Source organism: Mizuhopecten yessoensis, unplaced genomic scaffold, assembly GCF_002113885.1.
Source record: "Mizuhopecten yessoensis strain PY_sf001 unplaced genomic scaffold, ASM211388v2 scaffold716289, whole genome shotgun sequence".
NCBI lineage: Eukaryota > Metazoa > Mollusca > Bivalvia > Pectinida > Pectinidae > Mizuhopecten > Mizuhopecten yessoensis.
Genome location: NW_018480042.1, coordinates 152,099 through 176,360, shown reverse-complemented (window position 1 = coordinate 176,360; position 24,262 = coordinate 152,099). Strand labels below are relative to the sequence as shown.

The following is a 24,262-nucleotide window of genomic DNA, read 5'->3' as shown; positions in this document are numbered from 1 at the left end:
GCAATGGAATGTGAAAAAACTGACAGGAGTGATGTTCCTTATTATAAACTGATGGATGTTATTTGGGACTGACCAGTGACTACATCTTTTAAATTAATAGAAAGCGTTGTAAAGTATGCAGGTAAGATTTATAATGACATAACCGTAGTAAACGGAATCAACTTCAGTTGAAATAACTGTCAGCCACCTTATGTTTTGTTGTTGGAGGCCTGAAGGCTCGATTTCATCGTTTTATCTGCACTAGGCCTAGGCCTACAGGTGCATTACTGTAACTGTGTACAATGAAATCAGTGTTATTTTCTTTATGGCCTCGAGCTCTTCGACTAGGCAGACATGGCCGACGTTTTATTAAGGTGGCATTTGGCATTGAATCATACTCAAAATGACTCATAAACTGATAAAAAGATGATCAGATAATGCTGTAAAAAATATGATTATAAAATTATAGAATGGGAAAAAAAAAAAAAAAAAATCTTTAACGTCGTGTACAATTGTCAACAACAAACATAAGCTCTTAAGAGCTTTTATTGCGATGCCGCTTAGGGAACAAATGGTGTTTTCGTGGTGGAGGAAAACCCACGGGGGGAAATTAAACCACCGTGCCATCGGAGGGATAACAACTATAACCCTATCGGACATCACTCTCTTTTTTCCACCACCGCTGGGGATTGAACTGAAATTCTTGGGAGAGCGAGTGGTCTGAAGCTCACGCTTAATAGCACACTGTAGTACAATGACTGCGCGTTAGTGATCACAGCTACTGAGGCACCCATAAACAGTACGATACGCCGGAGTGATGCATGAAGATTGAATAGGGGAACTACCTCTGAGTTGATGGATTTTTATTTTATTTCAGTGATTTATACTGTATCTCAAGAAAAATGTGAAATCAGAAAAAAGTGGTCAAGCAAATTAGCTGAAGCTACAGGTAGACTGTTCCAGTTTTGGATAGTTCGTGAAAAGAATTGAGAATATCCAGTGAACACTTTCCTTAATCGTGGTACTTATGTTTGGCAAGAATGTACCGAGTCCTTTCTTCTGCGAGCTTGCATGAGTAACTAGTATAAAGTCGGATACCTCAGATGGAATAGCCCATCGTCTGCGGGATATCCAAACTACTCGGTAATGAAGCGGAGGTAAAACCAATCAATCAATCAATGGAATAGCCTCTATTTGGTGCTGGACCCTGTGTAATAGCATCAGCATTATAACTTTCACATTCTGATGGACAAGGGTGCCGATGAATTTAAGTTGTTGCCTGCAGAGCTTCCAATATATGTGTACCTTTTCTAGCTATGATCTGCCTGGTGGTTTGTAGATCCTAAATATCCATCCAAAGCATTTGGGGGACTCCAAAGTTTCAGGATGTGTCCATGGATATGCATGTATTCTGCGTAGGTGTTTTTTTACGCTTTCTTGATTTTTGGATGACAAAATACGTCTCTAGATGATCATGAAAGTCCATTTGCAATTATTCTGATGATTAATAATTCATCCACGAGCTTACAAAATACCTGTGATTCGAACCTTCTGAGACAGATATATATATATATATAGGCAGTCATCCTACATTTTTTCGACTGATCTATTTAAAACTTGCATTTGGTATGCATTATAGTCATGATATGACGTTGTGTTTCCCTTAAAAGAATTTTGATTCAACATTTTTTGCAAAAGTTATTGCCCTTTGTTTATTTCAGAATATGATTTTATGTCCGAATATCTCTTCCTACAATTTTGATTGATTCCTTTGAAACTTGATAGGCTTTATAATCATGATAAGTTGTGTTTCCCGGAACAGAATTTTGATTCAATATTTTTTGCGAAAGTTATTGCCCTTTGTTTATGTCAGTATTTGATTTTTGTTCGGCGATCTTCTCCTACATTTTTCGACCGATCTCCTCCAAACTTGGTATACATTATACTCATGATATGAAGTTGTGTTTCCCTGAAAAGAATTTTGATTCAACTATTTTTGCAAAAGTTATTTCCCATTGTTTATTTCAGTATTTGGTTTTTTGTTCGGAGATCTCCTCCTACATTTTTTTTTCAATTTCTTTGAAACTTGTGAGGCTTTTATTATCATGATATGTTGTTGTGTTTCCCTGAAATGAATTTGATTTGACAATTTTTGCAAAAGTTATTGCCCTTTGTTTATTTCAGTACTTGATTTGTGTCCGGCAATATCCTACATTTTTCTACCAATTTCTATGAAACTTAGTAGGCTTTATAATCATGATATGTTGTTGTGTTTGCACAAAAATAATTTTGATTCAACTCTTTTGGCAAAAGTTATTGCCATTTGTTCATTTCAGTATTTGATTTTTGTCCAGAGATTTCCCCTTCTTTTTCTGACAGATTTCTTTGAAACATCAAAAGTAATCGACTGTAGGGGACTTAAAATAACTAAGCACTGCCATGAAGATATGGTGAAGTTTTCGGAAATTTTTGACAATTATCATTCAATATATCTATTTTAAGCAGTTTTCAAATTTTTATAAAGGAATATTCTTATTTTATAATCATATTTTTCACAAGTCCTAAGACCAGTTATGTTAGGTGATTTTCACTAGTCCACCTCCTTGATGAAATCTACTAGTCCAGGACTAGCCAACGAGTGTTAGTGTCGACCCCTGCTTATAAAGAGCACCTGGAGATCTGGCGTAAACAAACAGTATTTGTCACTGATATTTATAAATGCCAATAAAAACTTTGGGGTATGCACAAATCTTGGATCGATAGGGAAACCAGGCACACACAATGTTTTTTTTTATACCTTATTTGTAGAATCTCAGTATCGATCTACTTTTGTATAATTTGTCGATTGATTTAGTTTACAAAAATGTATACACAGTTCCCTTTGCAATGTGTTGTTGACTGGTTTAAATGACTTTTTATGCATATTCATATAAATGGACACATTGGATCAATAATTCTGATAATATTGCTTACATTCAAATTTCATGCAGAAAAATAATGGTTGATTATTATCTATAGGGCTGGAATAATTAAGGGTTCATATTTGAAAACAAAGCTCTCTATATATAGACTAAAATAATAATAAATCCAGCTAGTCTGCTGGATAGAGATCAAAATGAAAGAACATGTGTTTTGATGCAGTACAATATACATGTAAACCTATCTCTTATGCCCCCATTTCACTTGCGTTGTGTCAGTGTCAATCAGGGTCGGTCAGTAAATTTTGGGCTGTCGCAAAACTGTTCGAGCATTTTCGAACATTTTCGAACACAAATGGCACATCTACGATTCATATCGGTCAGAGTTACGTCAGTATTCGGTCAAAATGGGCCGGTGTCGGTCGGTGTGCGGCAATAGCTGCGTTGATGGTGCGATGATGAGTGTCAGAGTTGCGATGCACTTGGATGCACATAGGACAGACATACGTGGATGTGGGTAAGTGTGCGACACAGTTGCGTCGATGTTACGCCATGGAGGGTCACAGAGGGTCAGACATGTTGATGGCTGCGATCTTCGTTGATTTAAAATAGTGTGATTTCAGGCCTAGGGTGGTCCAATCTAGTCCAGTCCAGGGACAGTATGAATGAGCAAGTACTAGGACTTTTCCAGGCTGATCTGATTGTTCAGCATCATGCCTACATCCGTGCCCAGGCCGAGGTCCTGCAGGAAAGAAGGAGGCAAAGGGCCCGAAGAAGATATAGCAAGAAGCGGTTCTGGGTGAGGACCTGGTTAACAGAAGATGAGCGAGTCTCAGCTGGCCAGTACAACAACCTTATGGTCAAGCTCCGGAACGAGGATGTACAGTCGTTTACTAACTACCTGCGCATGCCTCCAGACATGTTCCAATTCCTGCTCAACCGGCTGACGCCTCGCCTCCAGAAGAAGGACACCAAGTTCAGACGACCTCTGGAACCAGGGCTGAAGTAGGCTGTGGTACTCTGGCACCTGGCTACTGGGGACAACTACCCAAGTTTGCAGTACAGCTTCAGAGTGTCCAGACACACCATCGCCATCATCGATGAATTTACAGAAGAGGAGGTCCAGTGCCCCGTCACCCCCGATGAATGGAAAGAGGTGGCCCTGTAGTTCCAGAGGAGGTATCGTTCCAAGTACCCAACAGGCAACGGAATGAATGGTATTTACTGTTACTTATTGTTCTCAGTTCCCAACAAGTGCTTGTTCGTGTGCGCGGACGGACGGAATGACGGACGGACGGACTGACGGGGGAAAATTAACTAATATACATACACTGGCAACTGGTTCCCGATTGGCCTTCTCCTTGACGAAGTCCCCCAGAAACTGGAATAGCTGCCATACAGTCTCCTCCCGGAAGGTCAGGGCTGGTTGGGCACCAGATCCGGACTTGCCCTTCTTAGTCTTGACACGACCAAACTTGGACCTAGTGCTCCTGTACCATTGTTTGAGATGGCTGCCTGCAACCCCATCTTCTGGCCCTGCTCTTCCAACAAGAGGTCCTTCTCAGGTGTCTTCCTGTAGCTTTCATGGCGCGTGTTCCAGACTTGTGGGAACTTTCGGAGCCAGTCACAGACGGCTTGCTCTTGTTCGGGAGTGAGCACCACCTCTGGGGTCTTCTTTTTCTTCTGGGCTGGAACCTCCGTGTCATCTTCTGAAGAAGTTGCACCATTAAAATACTCGTCCTCCTTCTCAGCACCAACGTCTGCCTCCTCCATGGCCTCGGCTACAATATCTTTATTGCCACGTCCACGTCCACACCCTCTGCTCCCTCCAACACGACCACGACCTCTTGGATGCTTCCCTTGCCCAACGATGGTTATCACCTGGCCCACACTTTCAACAACTGGCTGGACCTCTACCTGGTGCTCGTCGTCTCCTGTTGGAGTGTCTCCGGGCTGCATCACGGCTTTGCCCTTCGTCTTCTTTATTGCCTGTCTTAACGTTTTTCTTGATTTCTTTGGTGGCATGATGCTTTGGAAAACAAATGTATCACTAGCCAATCGTATGTGGCGCACCCGTATTTATAGCAACCGACATTGACCAAACTACAACCCAAGCTGACCGAATATTGACGTAACACTGGCGCAGGCTGACGCAGCATGACCGAATGGCGACCAATGTCTAACCCCGCCAGGCAGTGCATGACGGTCCCTGACATTATTTGCTGACTGAATGTGACCGAATGTCGACTCAGAGCAACCGACTGTGACGTAACACCAACGCAGAGAAACGCACTGTTGACAGAGTCTGATAAAACACTCGGACAGGCAGGGTTTCTCAGGGTTTGTGTTAGGTCGATGGGGGTTGCTATTCCGTTAGACTTACGTCACCTGGCGGTGAAGTTCGGTTGATGAGGGTTAGTACTCGGTCAAAATGCTATCTTGGCCTGTTTATGTTATGCATGCTCAAAATTTGCCGGGGTCAGAAAATGTTCTCTCGGTCACTCTGCGTCAGTTGGGGTTTCTCGACGTCACCCTTCGGCCAGTGCTTGGTTTATATTCGGTCAATCTATGTTCCTGTCGGATGCTGTCGGATGCTGTCGGATGGTGGCTAACCGACACCGACGCCGCCTGTCGTATCCTAGTGAAATGGGGGCGTTACTAGGTGTATAGAATAGACTAAAAATAATTGTGTCATAATAAAAATACCAATCAGATTTCAACCCTGCTTTTGGCTACTTGAACAGTACGTACTAGTTGTTATGAAATAATACATGAATACCTAAAAGTGCACATAACTTGTAAGTCAGCTTAGCTTCACAATACTTCGGGAGGAACTGTCAGTAATTTCTTTTTGGACTGGAATGTTTGAGTCCCGGACTTGTGCTTTTCCTGCAGGTCTTAGCCACATTTTGAAAACCAGCCTTTTCTCTGAGTAATAGGACTCGATCAACGTTTTAAAAATGATTTTTTGGACTCCTGAAAAAACCAAATTAACCTACGAAAGTCAATGATGTACATATATACGTCGTACTGTAGAAGGAAATGGTCCAATTATGTCTTCTTCAGATGACTTGAGCGATATATATTAAAGGACTGATTTTGATTCATGAATACCTGGTATATAGTTAATGGAAATCTTTTAATTTGTTATACTGCCATGTATATACATAGTGACATTTTGGCAGTATAAATGTTAGGTGATATATTGCAGGAGATGTGTAAAAGAAATATTTACTGTAAGAAAAGGAATTTAAGGCTTTGAACATATATACCAATTGTGTGTTTGCAATATATAATTTACTCAGAGGGAAATGAGGGGCAAATTTACAACAAGGTTTTATGTGAAATAAATTATTGGCATTATATGGAGTTTTACTGTATATTAATTTGAGCACAGGTACTAGCCTCGTCTGTCAATACACCAATAATATGATTATATTATATATATGTGTATTAATTGACAGACGAGGCAAGTACCTGTGATTTGAGCTACTTCACATGTACGTAATAAGGGGCTGGGTAGACATGTAAATTTTGCTTTACTAAATGAAGGGCATTATATAGAGGTTTTACTGTAGAATTGATTGTACCGTACTGGTACTGTGTCGTCCTAGCTATATAGGAAAAGGATGAGCTAATCTAAGCCGAAGTGAACTGAAGTTTATTAAATATTTATATCAAAGATTTGCAATTTATTGACTGATTTGTTTATAAATTCAGACTTTTAATTATCGTTTTTTGCAAATTTTAATGTCGGTTATAAAGTTGCATATTTATCAGGGCTGATAAAAGACTAAACAAAATTGTATGTTTCAATTGAGTTTCACCTTCTGAAAACAAGAGTCAGTAGCTATAAAGAGAGAAAATATGTTTCTTATTTTTTATTAAACATCTTTACACACTTTTAAAGAACAAGGAAATGAACAGGTGGAAAGAGTTAGGGTTTGACTCTCAAATATTAGGGAAACGTGAAACACACAATGTATTTCTGTATGCCTATTTAATTAACTAGCTGATTGCATTGGAATCGAAAATTAAAATAGAATATGAAATAGATGCAGATGCATTTCTATCAAGTAAAAACATATGGCAACTGTTTGTTTTTTTATTTCAATTTCAGATGTTTTCAGCCTCTTTAGTTTTCTAAACAAGTCAAAAATGATAATTTGAATTCGGGAACATTCAATATCATTAACCGGTAGCAGCAATATTGATGAAACCGTCTGAAGGCACCAAACCACAAACCATGCATAAAAGGGTGACCTCCGACGTCTCTCTAACAATGACTCAGGCCTGCCCTGTAAGTACTGGTTATTTAATCAATACTTTAATTTCCTACTCTGACAAGGAATTCTATCGGACATTATTAAAAGAAATCTCATTGATGCTACAGGTAAATTACTCAGAAAACCGATAATAATTTTGCAGCAGTCTGCAGTAGACTTTTGTTTCCTTTCTAAATTTGATAAAGTTCAAAACATGACATAGAATTTTCTTGACAAAATTTTCTCAGCAGAACTTATGAAGGGCAGCAGGAGCCTGAAACTGTTCATCAATGAACCCTTTTTTTATATTTATTTTTTCACGAAAAATATTTTTTAATGTGAGAAACAAAAAAACGTTTTAATTCTATGTATAGATGAAATTTTATATATAATTACATTTAGTAATTTTGATTGGTGTTTATAACTATATGAATATGAACTTTCACTTACAGAGTTAGTCTGTGTTTTATTACATTTTAGATTTCCAATTTGTACTGAACCAAATAAATGAGGCGGAAAAACAATAAGAATGCACTGAGGAATTTAATTCTCTTAATTTCCTCAGAAATTTTAATATTTTTCTCTTTATATAAATTGTACTGTCTTGATTTATATATTTTCTCTTAATGATAATTAAAGAGTTGCCTTTTTAACTTTAGAGTTGCAACAGTTTGAATTAATAGAAAATATATTGTACTAATTAAGAGCTTTTGAGGCAATAGAGAAATAAATTATGTGGTGTTGCACATGTGTACACTGTATAAATGTCACCTGATATTTACCTTTATTTTACAGGACTGTGGATGTACCTGTAGGGGATGCTTCTCTAACCACTCAAGGTAAGGTTGATTATAAAATTTCTAGCCCCAGTCTTTAGAATTGTAAAGCAAGAGAAAAGATTAAAATCCACTTATTGACAACATCGCCTCAGCATTGATATATGCAGTTAGTCAAGGAATCGCATGTAGTGTTGGTCAAACTGCAGAATGTGAGATCATTGGGTTTCATCGTCCAATTTTTGTTTAAATTAGACTGATCCCTGTAATGTAATCATTGTAAACATAAATGGGGATCTTTTAATTAGGTGATGCATGCATACATACAGTACATGTCAAAATTGTTCTTCCAAATATATTTCCCAAATTCTAAGATTTAAAAATTGAAAAAAATTAGGTTTGCTTCAACAGCAAAACATTACTATGGATGTAATATATGAATAAAGACTTTTGAAAAAAAATCATTGATTCTTTTAAAAGAAAATAAAGAAAAAATGGATTTTAATGTTTTGATATGTGACATATCCCCACATAAAAGGAAGGTATATATAGTTATATAAAAATTTCCAAGAAGAAAAACACTGCCATTGGTTCATGTATTTTTTTGCATGTCAGGAAGTCTGAGCTAATCATGGGTCTTAAAATATGGTAACAGTCATATAACAACCACTTACCTTCATCAGTTTAATTGTAAGATTAAATTGTAGGACACTTTTTCATCAATCTGATTAAAATCATCTGTAACATGGTTTCGTTAACTTCGTACTACGCCTCGCAACAGATTATGATTTTAATCAGATTGCTTTTTCATGTTTGTGCGTGCAATTATAGGGAAACTCCACCTAAGGGGAATTAGATTTGGAGTAATTACTGAAGCTGCATCAGAACCAAGCGTAAAATATTTAGGATAACAAATCTGTCTTCCACCTACAAGAATAAAAGAATATTTTTCTTTCATATCTGGTGTATATACAAATCAAGAAAACCCCTGTATGTACATGTGATGTTGTTGTTATTGTTGTAACAGGTGATGCATGTACTTAATTACATTGCAAAGGGACTGCTTTCTCAACCTGGATGAAATGTCTGTGTTTCACATGCACGCATTACACTGCATGCTGACAAAATACAGTATTAATTTTCACACAAAATACCTGTACATTATTTTGATATCCATGTATATTTACAGACAGGTAGGCTCACACTTAGCCTCAGTTTGGCCAGCAGATGAGAATCACAGGTATCATACTTAAGTAACGAGGGATGCTTACCCGGGTGTTTTTTTATATAACATCTTTCAGCCGTTCGTATAAACATAGTTTGATATATATATATATATACTAGTGGCTAGCTTGGAAAAAGGGCTTCAGAAACTCCCTACATACATATATACATGTATATGCAGAGCACTCTTTGCTGATTGTCTATTTTAATGCAGAAATATGTCCTTTTTTTCCTCTTTTTTTTTACATGGCTGATCTACCACTACAAGGAAATAACCATTACCTATGATATGAAGCTCCTGTACACTGATTCTTGTGGGGAAAAAATGGAAAAATTCAAATATTTTAGTGGCTGTGCTGCAATAATTTTTATAACAGGTGCTTAATTATATCGACACATTAATATGATACAATATTATGTTAACATATGTATATATATATGTATACACATATATGTATACACAACATATAAGTGTATCCTGCACCAGCTGTACAAGTCACTTCAATATACCTGACTCAATATCAATACTCGCATATTCTTCTCAACTTTGCCAATCTTATACCCTGAGGTATATCGCCCTTGTTAGCTTTTTGCTTATCTATACATTATTTACACCTCATTACACTTACCAATTATCCCTATTCAGGAAGTAGACTCCCAACTTTGGACCCTTAAATTTAGTATTTTCAAATGGTGAATTTGCTTAACTATTTCTATATTCTAAGATCAAATTATTTCACTTGAAAGAACCATGCAAAACATGTCATTTATAGGGTTATTTTGTCTCTAGGGGGTATACACGCACATTTTATTGATGTTTTAATTTTGACCATACAGAATCTCCCCGATGGAAAATTCAAAAAGTTGACAAGGATGCTGCGTTAACCTTTGGGTACTCGCTGTTTGAACTTATAAGCTCACTCAGTATGTAAATATTTTTTCAGTTGACTGTGGTTTGTAAATTGGAAGTACACTACACGTATACATGTATCTTAAAGTGTCTTATTTCTCAGAAACCTTTTCCTAACCATTAATTCTTACAAACAGAATATTTAAGAATCCTATAAATTAAGTACATTGATAAATTCACTTGATTAAACATACCCAGGTATATTGAGAATGGTATATTACATGGGGTTTTTTATCCCTCAAAACATCACTTTTTGTTATCAGGTAAGGATATTTTTTAATTCTGTCAAACAAAAAAACCCAGAGCTGAAACTCGTAATAAAATTTGTGAAATACATTATTGTTTTAAAGTCAAAACAGGTGAGTATAAGATTATATTATTTATTTCTCTTAGTGTTTTCTAATTATAATATAAGCTCACTGCAAAACTATCATTAACATGAATTTGAAAAAAAAATAGTTTATGATTTTACAAAAGCAATTCTGTCTCAAATTGCAAAGACATTACTTAAACCAGCTATAAACTACAATCTAACAAACTAATTTCACCTTTGGTTATTGTAACTGTCTTTTGCAAATACATATAACAAGTCATTTAGATATAAGAGGCTCATTGTTCAGTTTTTGTGGTATTACACTTGTGTATACCTGGCTCATTGTTCAGTTTTTGTGGTATTACACTTGTGTATAACTGTAGATAAGGTACTAATTTCTTCTAAGACTTAAAGTCTGCGACTAGTTCTCTATAGTCAGAACTAATGAATCGACTGGTAATATAAACGGTACATATATATAGAAGGTAGTATAGGAGTGCTCTCAACATTAACAAGCTTCACAAGATAACTAGGTAGAATACTTTATTACTTGCCTACCAGTACATGTAATAACTGATCAAAAGATTACACAAATTGAAAATGTATGATACCTTTTTAGCTCACCTGGCCCGAAGGGCCAAGTGAGCTTATGCCATGGTGCAGCGTCCGTCGTCCGGCCGGCCGGCCGGCGTTCGGCATCAATATTTTACTTTAAACAACTTCTTCTTAATAACCAAAAGGCCTAGGGTGATGATATTTGGCCAGAAGCAAACTAGGATGAAGGGCCACCAAGTTTGTTCAAATGAATGACCTTTACTTATTTTCAAGGTCACAGGGGTCAAATATGTTAAAAACCTTTAAACAACTTCTTCTCAATAACCAAAAGGCCTAGGATGATGCTATTTGGCCAGTAGCATGCTGTGATGAAGGGCTACCAAGTTTGTTCGAATGAATGACCTTGACTTATATTCAAGGTCACAGGGGTCAAATATGTTTAAAACCTTTTAACAACTTCTTCTGAATAACCAAGAGGCTTAGGATAATGATATTTGGCCAGTAGCATGCTGGGAAAAAGGTATACCAAGTTTGTTCAAATGAATGACCTTGACTTATATTCAAGGTCACAGGGGTCAAATATGTTAAAAACCTTTAAACAACTTCTTCTGAATAACTAAGAGGCCTAGGGTTAAGGTATTTTGCCAGTAGCATGCTGGGATGAAGGGCTACCTGGTTTGTTCAAATGAATGACCTTGACTTATATTCAAGGTCACAGGGGTCAAATATGTTAAAAACCTTTAAACAACTTCTTTTGAATAACTAAGAGGCATAGGGTTACGATATTTGGCCAGTATTATTCTGTGATTAAAGGCCACCAAGTTTGTTCAAATGAATGACCATCCTCCATTTTCAAGGTCACAGGGGTCAATTGTCTCAACAAATCTTTAAACGGCTTCTTCTAAATTAGCCAAAGACCAAGGGTGACGATATTTGGTCATTAACAGGCTGGAATGAAGGGCTACCAATTTTGTCAAAATGAATGACCTTCGCCCATATTTAAGGTCACAGTGGTCAATATATGTTTAAATCTTTAAATGACTTGTTCTGTATAACCAATAGGTCCAGGGTTATGATATTTTGCCAAAAGCATGCTGGATTGGAAGACTTTAAACTCTGTTCAACCTAATGTCCTTGTTCGACATTCAAGGTCACAGGCATCATATGTTCAAATCTTTTAATAGGTTCTTATGAATCATACACTGATATTCTGCCTGTAGCTGTATTTTAGTCCACTTTTAAGATTACAAGTGTGAGATTAATACCAGGTGAGCGATTCAGGCCCATTGGGCCTCTTGTTTAATGATGTTGTGCTACATTAGATTTGTGGGTTTGAGTTTGGTATGTGGTGTACATGTATTATTATAATTATATCTACCAGTATTGTGAAAAGATTCATGTATGTAGCACAACCAAAAAGTGACAGAGTACATGCTGTACTAGTCATCGAAACGTCACATCTATAAACACTTCACTGGTTGTGCTACATGAATCTTTTCACAATCCATTACTTACCAACATGAAGACAATATTTAGAAATATCTACCAGTATTTTATCTTTTTTTAATAGATGACTAATTAAGGTTCATACTTTAAATTTGGCTTTGTGGTAATTATATATAAATTTAATGCAAAAACTTCACTTATATCTAATTATCTTTTGCATAGTTTGTGCATTTTGGACAATCATTTGATAACAACCGTCTATATTTTTTGAGAATGCCAGTCTTTCGAGAGTGAAATTGACTTTAAAAGATTGATAGGTGGTGGCGTAGTGGATAGCGTACTCACCAAGAGGACCTGGGTTTTGACTCCCCAATCAGACATGAAAAGGTCTTGGGTCACCAAGCTACATGACCTGACCACGTGTGTTTGCTCCAGGTACTCTGGTTTCCTTCTACATTGAGACACCCTGTGAGTGTGCCCTTCCATCCGGGCCAACACATTTAGCATTGAGTATAAGTTATAATAAAAGGTTTTTGTAATTGTTGTAAAATAATTATTTTCAGTTTATACTTAATGTAGATGTGGACTTGATCAGTCTATTTCTAGACAATATTTCTAGACAAACAGAATCGCTAACAACAATCTGATAAAAATCATCTGTTAAATAGCTTCTTTGCTGTCTACTATATATAGATGCTTGAGCATCTGAAAGTATCATGTTCAGATTCACATTCTGGCAACCTCCATACTTATAGATTTTTACGTATACTCATTAAATATTGACCAGTCAGAGAGGGCACATCCAGTGTACATGTTGTCATCATCTCCATTACCTTTACAGTATTTTGCAATCTTCTGAGTGTTGAAGTCCGTTTTCTTTTAGAATGTTTCACTACTGTAGTTCCATCTCTCAGTATCCATGATCTGTAAGGAGGAAAATCTACACAATTGTTTCCAAGGTGACCATGATGACCAGAAAATTGCAATAATTGTACGTGTTCTGAATGTGCAATTATTTTGCCAGTCATATTTTTATTGGCTGTCGGAATTAGCTTAAGGTTGCTCGGACATGACTCTGGATCTGATTATGTAGCACTTTCAGACCCTCATATCTACAATGTAGTACATTGCCTTGGCGCTAACATGTAGCATTTAAACAGAGTTATATAAACAGATGATTTTAATCTGATTAGGCGTACCATAACTACACGGGTAAATGTAGTAAACTATTTGATGCACCAATATATAAAAATTATATACATTTAAGCAGTTAACCAAACCAGTACATATTTTGCTCAATTCACGATATATTTATTTATAGTCAACTCCACTCATAAGAGAATACAAATGAACAGCCCTCCAGATGACGAGGTTTACATATTAAACACACAAGACTCCCTCATAATATGCAACCATGGCCGACCAAATCTAACATGCTCATCTGGCCTCAGAACATTCATTATGAAGTGGAACAACCATCTCCACAAAACATACAATATATATTGACAACAGGACCTCAAACAAGTTTACTGAGATTCTTCAGCCTGAGGCTGAGGCTTCAGCCATTTTGGTCTCAAAGATATATGATTCTCAATGAATCCAATTAATAAATGCCAAAACGATGCCCCAGTTGTACATTCGATTCTCTAAGGGGGAAAAGCACCCTCATATTGTAACCAAAGAGAAGAAGGTCAGTGATCATTCTTAATCAATACAGGTCTACAATTCATTGTCAAGTAGAAAACTCCAAACCACCGCTAACAGACAGCAACGGAAGTCAAGGAGAATTAATAGCTATCAAGATTCACAAGAAACCCCCTAATTTCTTACGACTTTGATTGATACAGGTCTGTTCTCAAAGTGTGCAACAAAATTGGTGTCAATCTTAAAATGGAGGACTTCTCAAAGTCTCATGCTGTTGGTTAAAGGTCTGAAATAGAAAAAAAACTGTAACAGTCATTGCAAGATTTCTGAGATATTGTACAGACTGCAAATATCGAGAACTAGGCGAAATATTCATCTCCGAGACCCTCACCAAGTATATAGAAATAGGCATTCAAAATGAACTGTCTATAGACATAAAATTATATATTGTCATTATTTAATATTCAACCAGTCACATTAATGAGCAATACAAAAAATGTGAAGTCAACAATTTTTGAAGTTACATGTATCACAAAACTGAACAATGCTAATTTTTAAAGATTGTAAAAGAGAGATCGGAAATATGTAATGACGGGGATTACCTCAAGAGACTGTATGACACGTTGTCCGGTACAAGTATTGGATAGTTAAATTAATGTGAACACCCTTATACTAATCATAAGGCAGTCATATTTTCCTATTTTCCATCTTATCCTATAGCACAGTCATTAAATAGCACAATCCTAAATTAACACACAAATTCTTTACGAAAGAAAATGTTCTTTGTGACTCTGCAGGGCCATTATCGTTTATCGCTATCCAAACGGTACAACAACCGTTGGAACAAAGTAACTGTTCATTTTTGAAATATGGTCGGACCTAGTAATTATAATCATAATCTGATGCCGCTTTCAAGCAAGCCTTGACAAAGCCTTACAAGGCCTGCATAAACATTTGCAGGTCCGCCGGGATTTAAATAAAACCCCGAAATGTTACATTTAAAAACGGACGTACTGGTTGTTCTGCATAAACGAACTGGCCCCAGATTATACAAATGTAACCTTATAGTTAAGTGACCTGCTACTGTGAAATCACTTATTTTACTGGGGTTTTTAATTTCATTTATTTCGTGGGTAATCTTCATCCATGAGTTCATATATAGGTCCACAAGGTAAATATGGGTTTGATATAAAGCCAATCTGATTAAAATTATATATTACATGGCTCCGCCTGAACGTAGTACGAAGTTAACGAAGCCATGTAACAATTGATTTTAATCAGATTGGATATAAAGTAATTCTCCGTTTGAGTTGATCCTATAATCATTAATGTAATCCACAAATTCACGTACGTACCCACAAAATGGTGTTTTGTAATTGGGAAACCACAAAATTTGGGCCCCGGGAATATATCTGATTTCACGGTAGTGCAACAAAAGCTGGCACTAAATTGGGTTAACATAAGGAAATTGTTGAAACATTAATTAATCTGTAAACAGTATATCATTATATATATGAAGCTGTACGTTTGAGCAGACCTTATTTTACCCAGCCAGATGTACATGTACCGCTATATAGACCTGTTGTGTGAATTTCCTTCACTTTTGAAATTCCTATTAATGTGTGATTTTTTGTATAGGATACTGTACATTTAGTATAAGTTGTGTAGAGGTAAGTGAACTACATTGTATATATAATGATTAAATTTCATTGCTATAATTGTTTTGATAAATTTACAGTCGCATTTATGTTATGTGGGTTTTATGCAAATTTGACCGATGTGGGCCATGATGACCAGTACTCGCTCGGGACAGACTACTTTTTAGCCCATGATCTTAAACCATCATTATGAAATAAAAAGAAAATGTGTTTCCTTAAAATGGTGTCAGTCTTTTCAACAAATTTCTAACTAAAGAGTTCTTTGGAAAAAAAAATCTTTCCCAAATCAGTGAAAGAAAATTAAAAAATGTATACATTTCTCAATATTTTTTTTTCGTTTTTGTCAAAAAAGAATTTAGGTGGTCCATTTTGGGTACACCTCATGGGTCCAGAATGTTACATGTTTCATGTACCAATTATTGTTTATGGCATTGTAATGCTAGTTTGATTCATGTTATTCTCAAATTCTTCAAATTCTAATTGCTGATAAACAACATTCACATTTTTCATCAATGTTGCTTGCAATGACATCAACAGTAACTTACTAGTACATCACGATGGCCTACAGCTGCACAACAGTGTATGGAATCAATAATTGCTTTCCAACTCAATGTAAATTAATTCAGTTCAAAAATTTGAATGGGTTACGATGAACATGATGTTTTTTCTTGTTGATAAAATGCAAATTGTAAACGTAGTCAAGTTGCCATTAATGAAGACAGCTGATCATGTACATAACAGCTAAATAAGTGTTTTGTGGTCCAGTTAAGCGTTAACCCTTTCACCCCTATGTAAGTTGAGTTGAGTCTCTACCATGCATTGAAATGGATGAGTCCATTATGGTCTAAATATAAAGTGGTGAAAGGGTTAGTGAATTCTCCCTAGTGTATATAATTATAGTGTATATGTATGATGCCTCAAACATGTACATTGTACGGCGTAATTTGTGTATAAGTTCCCAAGAATATCATTTATTCAGACATTGTGTCAATACGTATAGTACAGTACATGAATAGTTACGGCTTGCATTGCATTGCTTAGTATACATGCATATTCAATGAAGGGAGCATGATTGTAAAACAATCTGGGCAATTTTATGCATGTACCGCATATTGTATATATACACCACTGTGTGTTGAAACTTGATGATATACATTGCAGCCCTGCTTTGTGTGTTCAGAGATATACAGACCATAAAGAGTTTGCATCAGTTACAAACATGTGTAACAATCCATTACAATTTAAGGCTACAGTTTATATGAAAATCAAAAATATTTCATGTAATTGATATACGAACAGCCTTGACCTAACCTCATTTGTCACATTTAAACCGTTTGTTGCTTTAAGTTCAGAAAGATAATACTGATGATGCAATCAAAAATTGATTTTAAAATAGACTGTAACAAGCTACCCATAGTTAATATTGTAGCTAGCTAGTTATATAGGTGAATAATTTGTCTGTTATACCATCTTTTCACCCCTAAAGCACCATGTATGCTGATGATTTGGCAATTAGAATATAAAAAACTTTGTTTTTGTTTTTAATGTGACCACAATAGATCTAGACAAGTACATGCATAGGTTTCAACCTCTTAAACCTCCAATGAGGAAGATCTCCCTCGATCATGCTAAATTTCCAATGAGGCAGAAAGTGCTTAAATTGCGATTGAAACGGCTTTGCTCAATTAATCTTTCCCGTTTTATGCATCAAAACATCTCCAAAAAGCATTCATTCGATTCAGACACACCATGTATACCCTGAGGGGGGAATTCACGAAAAAGGCAACATAAAACTGGTGTTTCAAAACATGTGTTTAATTAGCACATTATTCTCTAAAAGTTCATTTCATAATTAAATAACAATAATATGTCATATTGGAATATGAGATATGTCTGCTTTATAAAATATTTAAAAATCCCTGCAGTTTGTTTTAATTATACTTCCATTTGATATTGGGGCAGCGTTAATCCAACTCTGCCTTTAATTTGTATGTGATAGTTAACGTTATAACTGTTCGGTCTGTTTCAGCCTGGACCTTCACCAGGAGATTGAGGCTCTGGAGAGTCAACTGAGGAAGAGCAACAACCACATCTCGCAGATAGAACACGAAATCATCGACAGTAAACACGTGGCGGAATACGAGGTGCTGAAACTGACCGAGGAGCTCGCCAAACTCCGCGACCGATATGACAGGTAAAGTCACTCACAGGGTAAATTTGAGACATTGCAAAATTCACTGCTAGTAAAATTGTACAGTTTACATTAAAGGATGTTTTCTTGAAATTATTCATTGTTGTGCATGTGCTATCAAGGACCATGTTATTAGTTTTAAAATTCTTCATGCAATAGATTACTTATATTATCACATTTGTATATCCATGGATCAACGACAATTTTTCAAGTTATATCAACATTTAATATATATTGCTAAAGCTCAAAAGCATGCAGGAATTACGTGATTTTATACTTACGGGTTTTCATAATTAATTAAGCTCTTTAGATAATTAAATCCCCCACTTAGTGAAGGACCGCAGGGTTTATATATAGTAATCACTAAATTGTGTAGTGTGTCTGTGTGTGTCATCCTGTCCCTCCATACATGGTAAAAAGTTTGTGTACAAGATGACTCATGAACCCCTAAACATATTAAGATCCTATTTACACCACGGTATGGTAACATTGAGTTCTCTGTCTGTAAGGATTTTAGTGGAAAACGGTAAAGGTGAAAGGGTCAAAAGGTCACTGGTAAAGCAGGGTGGGGAGTTTATATTGTACATGTAATTTAAAATTATTTAATTTATAGATTTGTTTACTTTATTTAAATCAACTCTTTTAATTTTTTAATTTTAATTGATTTAATTTAATTGATTTCTTTAATTGATTGTTTTTTCTGTAGATTGTATGAAAGTCATAAAAGGTTACAAAAAGTAAACCATGGACTGGAGGACAAACTCTTAAAAGTGGTATGTACAAGCTTCATATCCTCAGCTATGAAAAAACTGTTCTTCCATAAATTTCTTGACTGCAGCCTCAATTAACATTTATTTATACCGTTCTTGACCTCAAGTCATAGAAAATAATAGTTTTTGTTTCCCAGATTGAGATACATACAGTTCAAATCATGGTTAAATTGATTGGAATATATTGGTTTATTGTGCAGAATTAGCATTCTTAGATTTGTACATGTACATCTTCAAATAACTCCGCTAGCTATAATGTTATAAATAATTGCCATTTGCTCCTTTGTAGGTGAACAGCTTTGAAGGTGACAAGATGGGCCTTCAGAAAGAAGTGGCTCTATTGACCTCTAAAGTAGTAGAAGCCAAATCTCACGTCTGCGAACTGGAGGAGGAAAATGTAAGTTGTGTGCGAATTTGAGGTGCAATAGGCATGATACGTACAGGTTCAGATCCATAGCTTCCCAAGGCTTTAATATGTGTTGTAAAATGTACAGACAAAAATGCTTTATGAAGAACTACTCATTTCTTACTCATTGTTAACCGATTTTTTTCAAACTTGGTCACAGAGTTAAATGCCTTAAGGGCTCGGCTAAGTTTGGTGACCACTTTCAGTACATGTAGCTTCTAGCTAGGCGGGTTTTCCTAGGTTTTAAAATTATTTTTCAAATTTTGAAATATTTTCCTTAAAGAAACTTCTGTGTCATATGTGTGTTTAATGTTTATTTTTTCCAGGGCATTAAACTTACATTGTTTATTGATAAGTTGTTAATTTTTTCCAGGAACAAACCAGAAAAGACTGCAACTATGCTGTCCAGCTACTTCAGTGTAAACCCTCCAACTTTGTGGCCCACAAGCTGAACACGGTTGGTATCGACACATTTTAATTAAGAAATAATGTTTTCATCATAGATATCAATCCTCGACCTCCTCCTATATACAACTATACACAATCATGTAATAAGTTATCTAATTCTGTAATTTTGAAAGAGAAAATATTTTAGAGAAAATCAGTCATGGTGATCATGATTATGATATTTATCCTAATAGGGGTGAGTTTGATATAAGTGTTATCTGTGAGCTACAGTGAGCAAGTTACATTTGAGAATTAACTCGGTAGATATAAATCTTAAAGTAAATTTTACAAGGTAGACATCAGGATTTTATCCACATTTTATACCCCCATGTCAAGAAAAACTAGTTTTATTAAAAATCAAATGTGTGATTTGTTTTTCTGGTCAGGAGAAGATGCAATATTATGCTGTGTAAGAAATTTTGAAAAATGTGAAAAAAAATCATGGGCTGCAGTTAATAAGTTATATAAGAAAAATAAATTGGTAAGTTGTTTAGTATGTATTTAAAGAGACCCTATTTTGCTGAAGTAGCAATTACCGATTGTTTTCAAAATAATAAAATTTCAAACAATATTATCAGTAACATTCATGTGATTTATTTCACATCAATGACTTTTCGATTTTTTTTTACTCCAGCTTCCGATGGATCTTCAGGAAAGAGTCAAAAGTCACATGACACGAGAGGAAATCATCAACTGCGAGGATGCTCCTCCGAATAACGAATTGACAAAACTGATCCGCGTTCCAATGCAGACATTTCCTCCTACAGCCATGGTGTATTCCATCAACAACAGCTCCCAGAAATCTAACAAAGACGCAAACACAAACTCCACAGACTCCGTACCCATGAATCTCATAGCAAAGGTGCTTACTCAGCCGGAGTCGAGACGTAAACCCCGGAGGATGTATATTTGTATACAGTGTAAACTTGACGTTGTTGTACATGACAAGGAGGTCCAGGTGTGCATGGGTCGGGAGATAAATGGATCAAACGGTGGGACAGGCAGCTCCGGAAGCCTCCGAGTCCACAAACCGTCAGGCCGGATACGGACAAGTTCAACGGAAACAGAAATATGAATTTCAAAGTGCCGTCTTGTAATTATTAAAATCGCACTTAATTGATACCTTTTATTGTTTTAAAAGTTTCAGACATTCAGTTCAATGTTCATCATAGTTTTTGTCCATTGAAAAGTCATCATTTTTGTGTAGTATTCAGTTTCTATAGAAACAAAGAATATTAAGTGTTGTAAGTTATAAATGTGTTATAAAAATTTAACGCATTAAAATTTGTGAAATTTCTTTAATAACATTTTCTCCATTCACTGCAATATTAACTTTTTCATATATTAAATTGTGTTTTAATTTACTGTCTATAAATATTTCAGATAGGGCAATATTTGACATGACATTTACGTACCAAAGTTGTTATCCATCACCCATTCTAAATGAACAATTGATATTTTTACAAAAGATTTACAATCAGGTTTTGAATCCGGGATCTTTGGTATGAGTGATATATAATGTTAATTTTTTTTTCTTTTTTTTTCTCCGTATTCTTAGTCCAATTTTCAAATTTAGATTTGACAAACAGTATACAATAGCCGAATATCGTAGTGCATAAAATGGTGTTTTCTTATTAATCAAATTTTAACAAGTGACATTAAGTCTTTACAATTTTGATTATATGCATTCATTCGAGGTTAAGTACCTTACAAATTGTTTTGCACTTTGGTAATAAGATAACAGTTAAACAAAAATTACACGTAGTTATAAATGTCAGTGTTCCACTCTGTGTTAACTCATTCACCCCTGAAAACACATTTGAACTCTTCCAACTCAAAGATTGGAATAGTTCATTATGCAACTTCAGGGGTGAATGAGTTAATGTAAAGAGTCATTAAAATAGGAAGGAAAATAGTACAATAAAACTTAAAATGAAATCTATCAATTCACTTTAAACCATTAAATTGACTCTAGATCTATCAGCCATTGATTCTGGAAATTGAAATTGATGAAATTTCTGAGATAAAAAAAACCAGCATTATTTTCACACTTAAATTTGTTTTCGTTTTACAGTAGTGATTACAGTAAGATAATGTTTATATGTATAAACTTGATGATTAATTTATGTGTAGTTTAGACCACTATCTTGTTCAATGACGCCATTTGTTGTTTATTTTGTTGTAGATAGAGGTTGTTTAAAGTGCTTGCATACCGTATTAAATGTCACCCCAGTTTTAGATTTAATTGACTAGTCATTCTATGCAATCAATTATCTAGCCCTCTTTTTTATTTCTGAAAATCGCCAAAAATTCTTCTTCAAAGTGATTTTATTGATGAAAACAAAGTCACAATTATAACTTCAAACTTTATTTGAATGTTCGTTTTTAGTTCAGGATTGTGTCCACCCATTTAAAAAAAAAAAAAAAAAATGCTACAATACTGTATTACTATAAATCCATATACTTTTGCCGGTACTTCATGTAAGAGGAGTTTTTATTTGCAAATCAGTGGCGGATCCAGAGACCTATCTGGGGGGGGGTTTCCGAATTTCCAGAGGGGGGTTTCCAAGTGAGGAAAATGGTGAAAACACATGATTTTTATAGAAAATTCTCAGGGTTGGATGGTTTACTGAAGCCCAAAAAAAAACTCTGCATCCGCCACTGCAAATGGTTGAATTTTTTATTAAAAAGATACTATTTCAATGTTGGAAATAACTTTCCATGGATTTAATATTCACAGAAGATGAAGATTCATGTAGGAGTCTCCTCATCAACCAAAGCTCACATGTTACTACACAGGAGTATCAGGGAAAAGTACTCATGTGAGCAAAATAAAAGGATTTTTTTAACATATGCACGCTAAGAATATAAATTATACGATAGGAAGCAATTTGTTTGTGATTTTAACCGCCAGGAAAATTATCTATATCATGTGAATTTTACTGAAAACTCATTATTATGCAAACTGGGTAAAATAAAAAATTGTATGATTGTTTATTAAAATTAACAGTTGCCATATTATTCATATTAAAGTACTTTTGAATTAAATCTTAGTTAAATTAATATAGAATTGTACTTGTTCCTTCATCATTTTAGTTTTCATGTATACCTCTTTTGAAATGAATCGCTTTTGAGTATATTCTTAACTTGGTGCATTGCTAATTTCATTGTTTCATATTTTGCAAAATATGTCCCTCGTTGAATATAATTAACTTCTTTTTTTATTTAATGTTGTTTTATTTGTTGAGTTTTGTTAACAGTGAAATGGAATTTTCATAGACTGATTGTGTGTATAACATATTCAAAAAAGGAAATGGAAAGAAAATCCATGAAAACCATCCAATACGTTACAATGTATTTCTAACACGAACAAGATTCTGTATACATGTACTGGGAAATTTCCGCCATTCAACGGTAAATACTATTTTCGCCCAATATTGAATTTGCCCTTCACATTTAATAACCATGTATATTATATGTTTACAAACGTTTGTTGTAATATTAAATTAGCCCTTATTACGGATGACAAAAAAGGCAAATTATTAAACTGCAGCGAAAAATTTCCCGATATATATTCAGCAATTGGGTTCCCATGTGTGCACCACTTTCGGTTTCATGACTTTTATTCCCCTTGGAGTGAATATTGTTGTAATGATGCTTGTTCTTCTGTCTAAATGTATCTGTCCATCCCACCTCCACAATAATTGAGTTTCCCTTGGCCGAATGTTCTCAAATGTTTCATACATTTCTTTCACAACAAAACTACTTATTTGGGAATGCTTTTACAGGTCTTGAGGTCAAAATTCATAGGTCACTTCAGCATGGATAGGAAGTAAGATTCCTCACACAAGCTTGAGTTCCTGTGTTGACCGTTTGAACTTCAAACGCCGCTCCCTTACTGTAAATGCTTGCTTGGGATTCTTTTTCGGTAAATATCCAAATAGATTTCACTACTGCATACATATTTAACATGATTTTAATTGAATTTTGATGGAAATATTTTCATTAAAATTTTAAACCCATTTTAATTGGCTATGTTTGCAGTAATGTAACTCAGGGACAGTTATATACGTCCCTGTGTAACTACAGGAAAAACTCCATAAAATCTTATATTTAGATTGAATTTGAAAAATATTTTTGTAATCGGAGCTACTGAAATAATTTTTGCAACAGTTTTTCCCTCCATAAATCATTTTTAAGTGGGTTTTTTTTAAATTTTACTAGTCGTAGTTTAAATCATGATTCTTATCAGACATTTTTGCCATATTCCTTGATGATAATAATTAATGAAAATTTAAAATGTATTGTGTTGCACCATAGGATAGACTTCAGAAACTGTTTTTATGTAAATATATTGTATTTGTTTCCCAGGTGCTAGCCTTGCATGACGAACGTGTGCCAATGTATGCATACATGTATATCTATTGTATGTGTGTGTTTGATATTTTGTTCTGTAGTGAAACATTGTTGTATAGTCTAGCTCTGCATGGACAGGACGTCCGGAAACTTACTGTCTTAAACCAATATTTTATATTGTTTTCGATCTCGTTGTATGCAACAATACTTCAAAAGCTTCTTCCAGATTTTTTTGGATTTTTTTGGGAGGAACCAAAATGTCAGAGACCATTTAGGTTTCACTGTACATTTGAATATGATTATATCTAAAATTGTTACATATTGTTGTACTTTGTATCCTTATGCAAATTACGTTTAGGTGCATGTATTGATAACTTTTGAGTGTTTTATTTGAATTATGGCTA

The 24,262-nt window shown here is 35.1% G+C and overlaps 1 protein-coding gene across 3 annotated transcripts; it reads left to right on the top strand.

Moving 5' to 3' along the window:
* The first annotated feature begins 3 nt into the window (after positions 1–3).
* LOC110442671 (tight junction-associated protein 1-like) lies at positions 4–24,262 on the top strand. 3 transcript variants are annotated; one of them, XM_021486386.1, is made up of 9 exons: positions 4–121; positions 7,018–7,197; positions 7,958–8,001; positions 10,423–10,431; positions 17,718–17,882; positions 18,586–18,652; positions 18,939–19,046; positions 19,429–19,512; positions 20,137–24,262. In XM_021486386.1, exons 2-9 carry the CDS (start codon positions 7,111–7,113, stop codon positions 20,575–20,577), a joined length of 1,005 nt encoding a protein of 334 aa, XP_021342061.1. In that variant the 5' UTR covers positions 4–121; positions 7,018–7,110; the 3' UTR covers positions 20,578–24,262. The 3 variants fall into 3 exon arrangements, with proteins under 3 accessions (XP_021342061.1, XP_021342060.1, XP_021342062.1); XM_021486385.1 differs by lacking the exon at positions 10,423–10,431 and adding an exon at positions 9,128–9,178; XM_021486387.1 differs by lacking the exon at positions 10,423–10,431.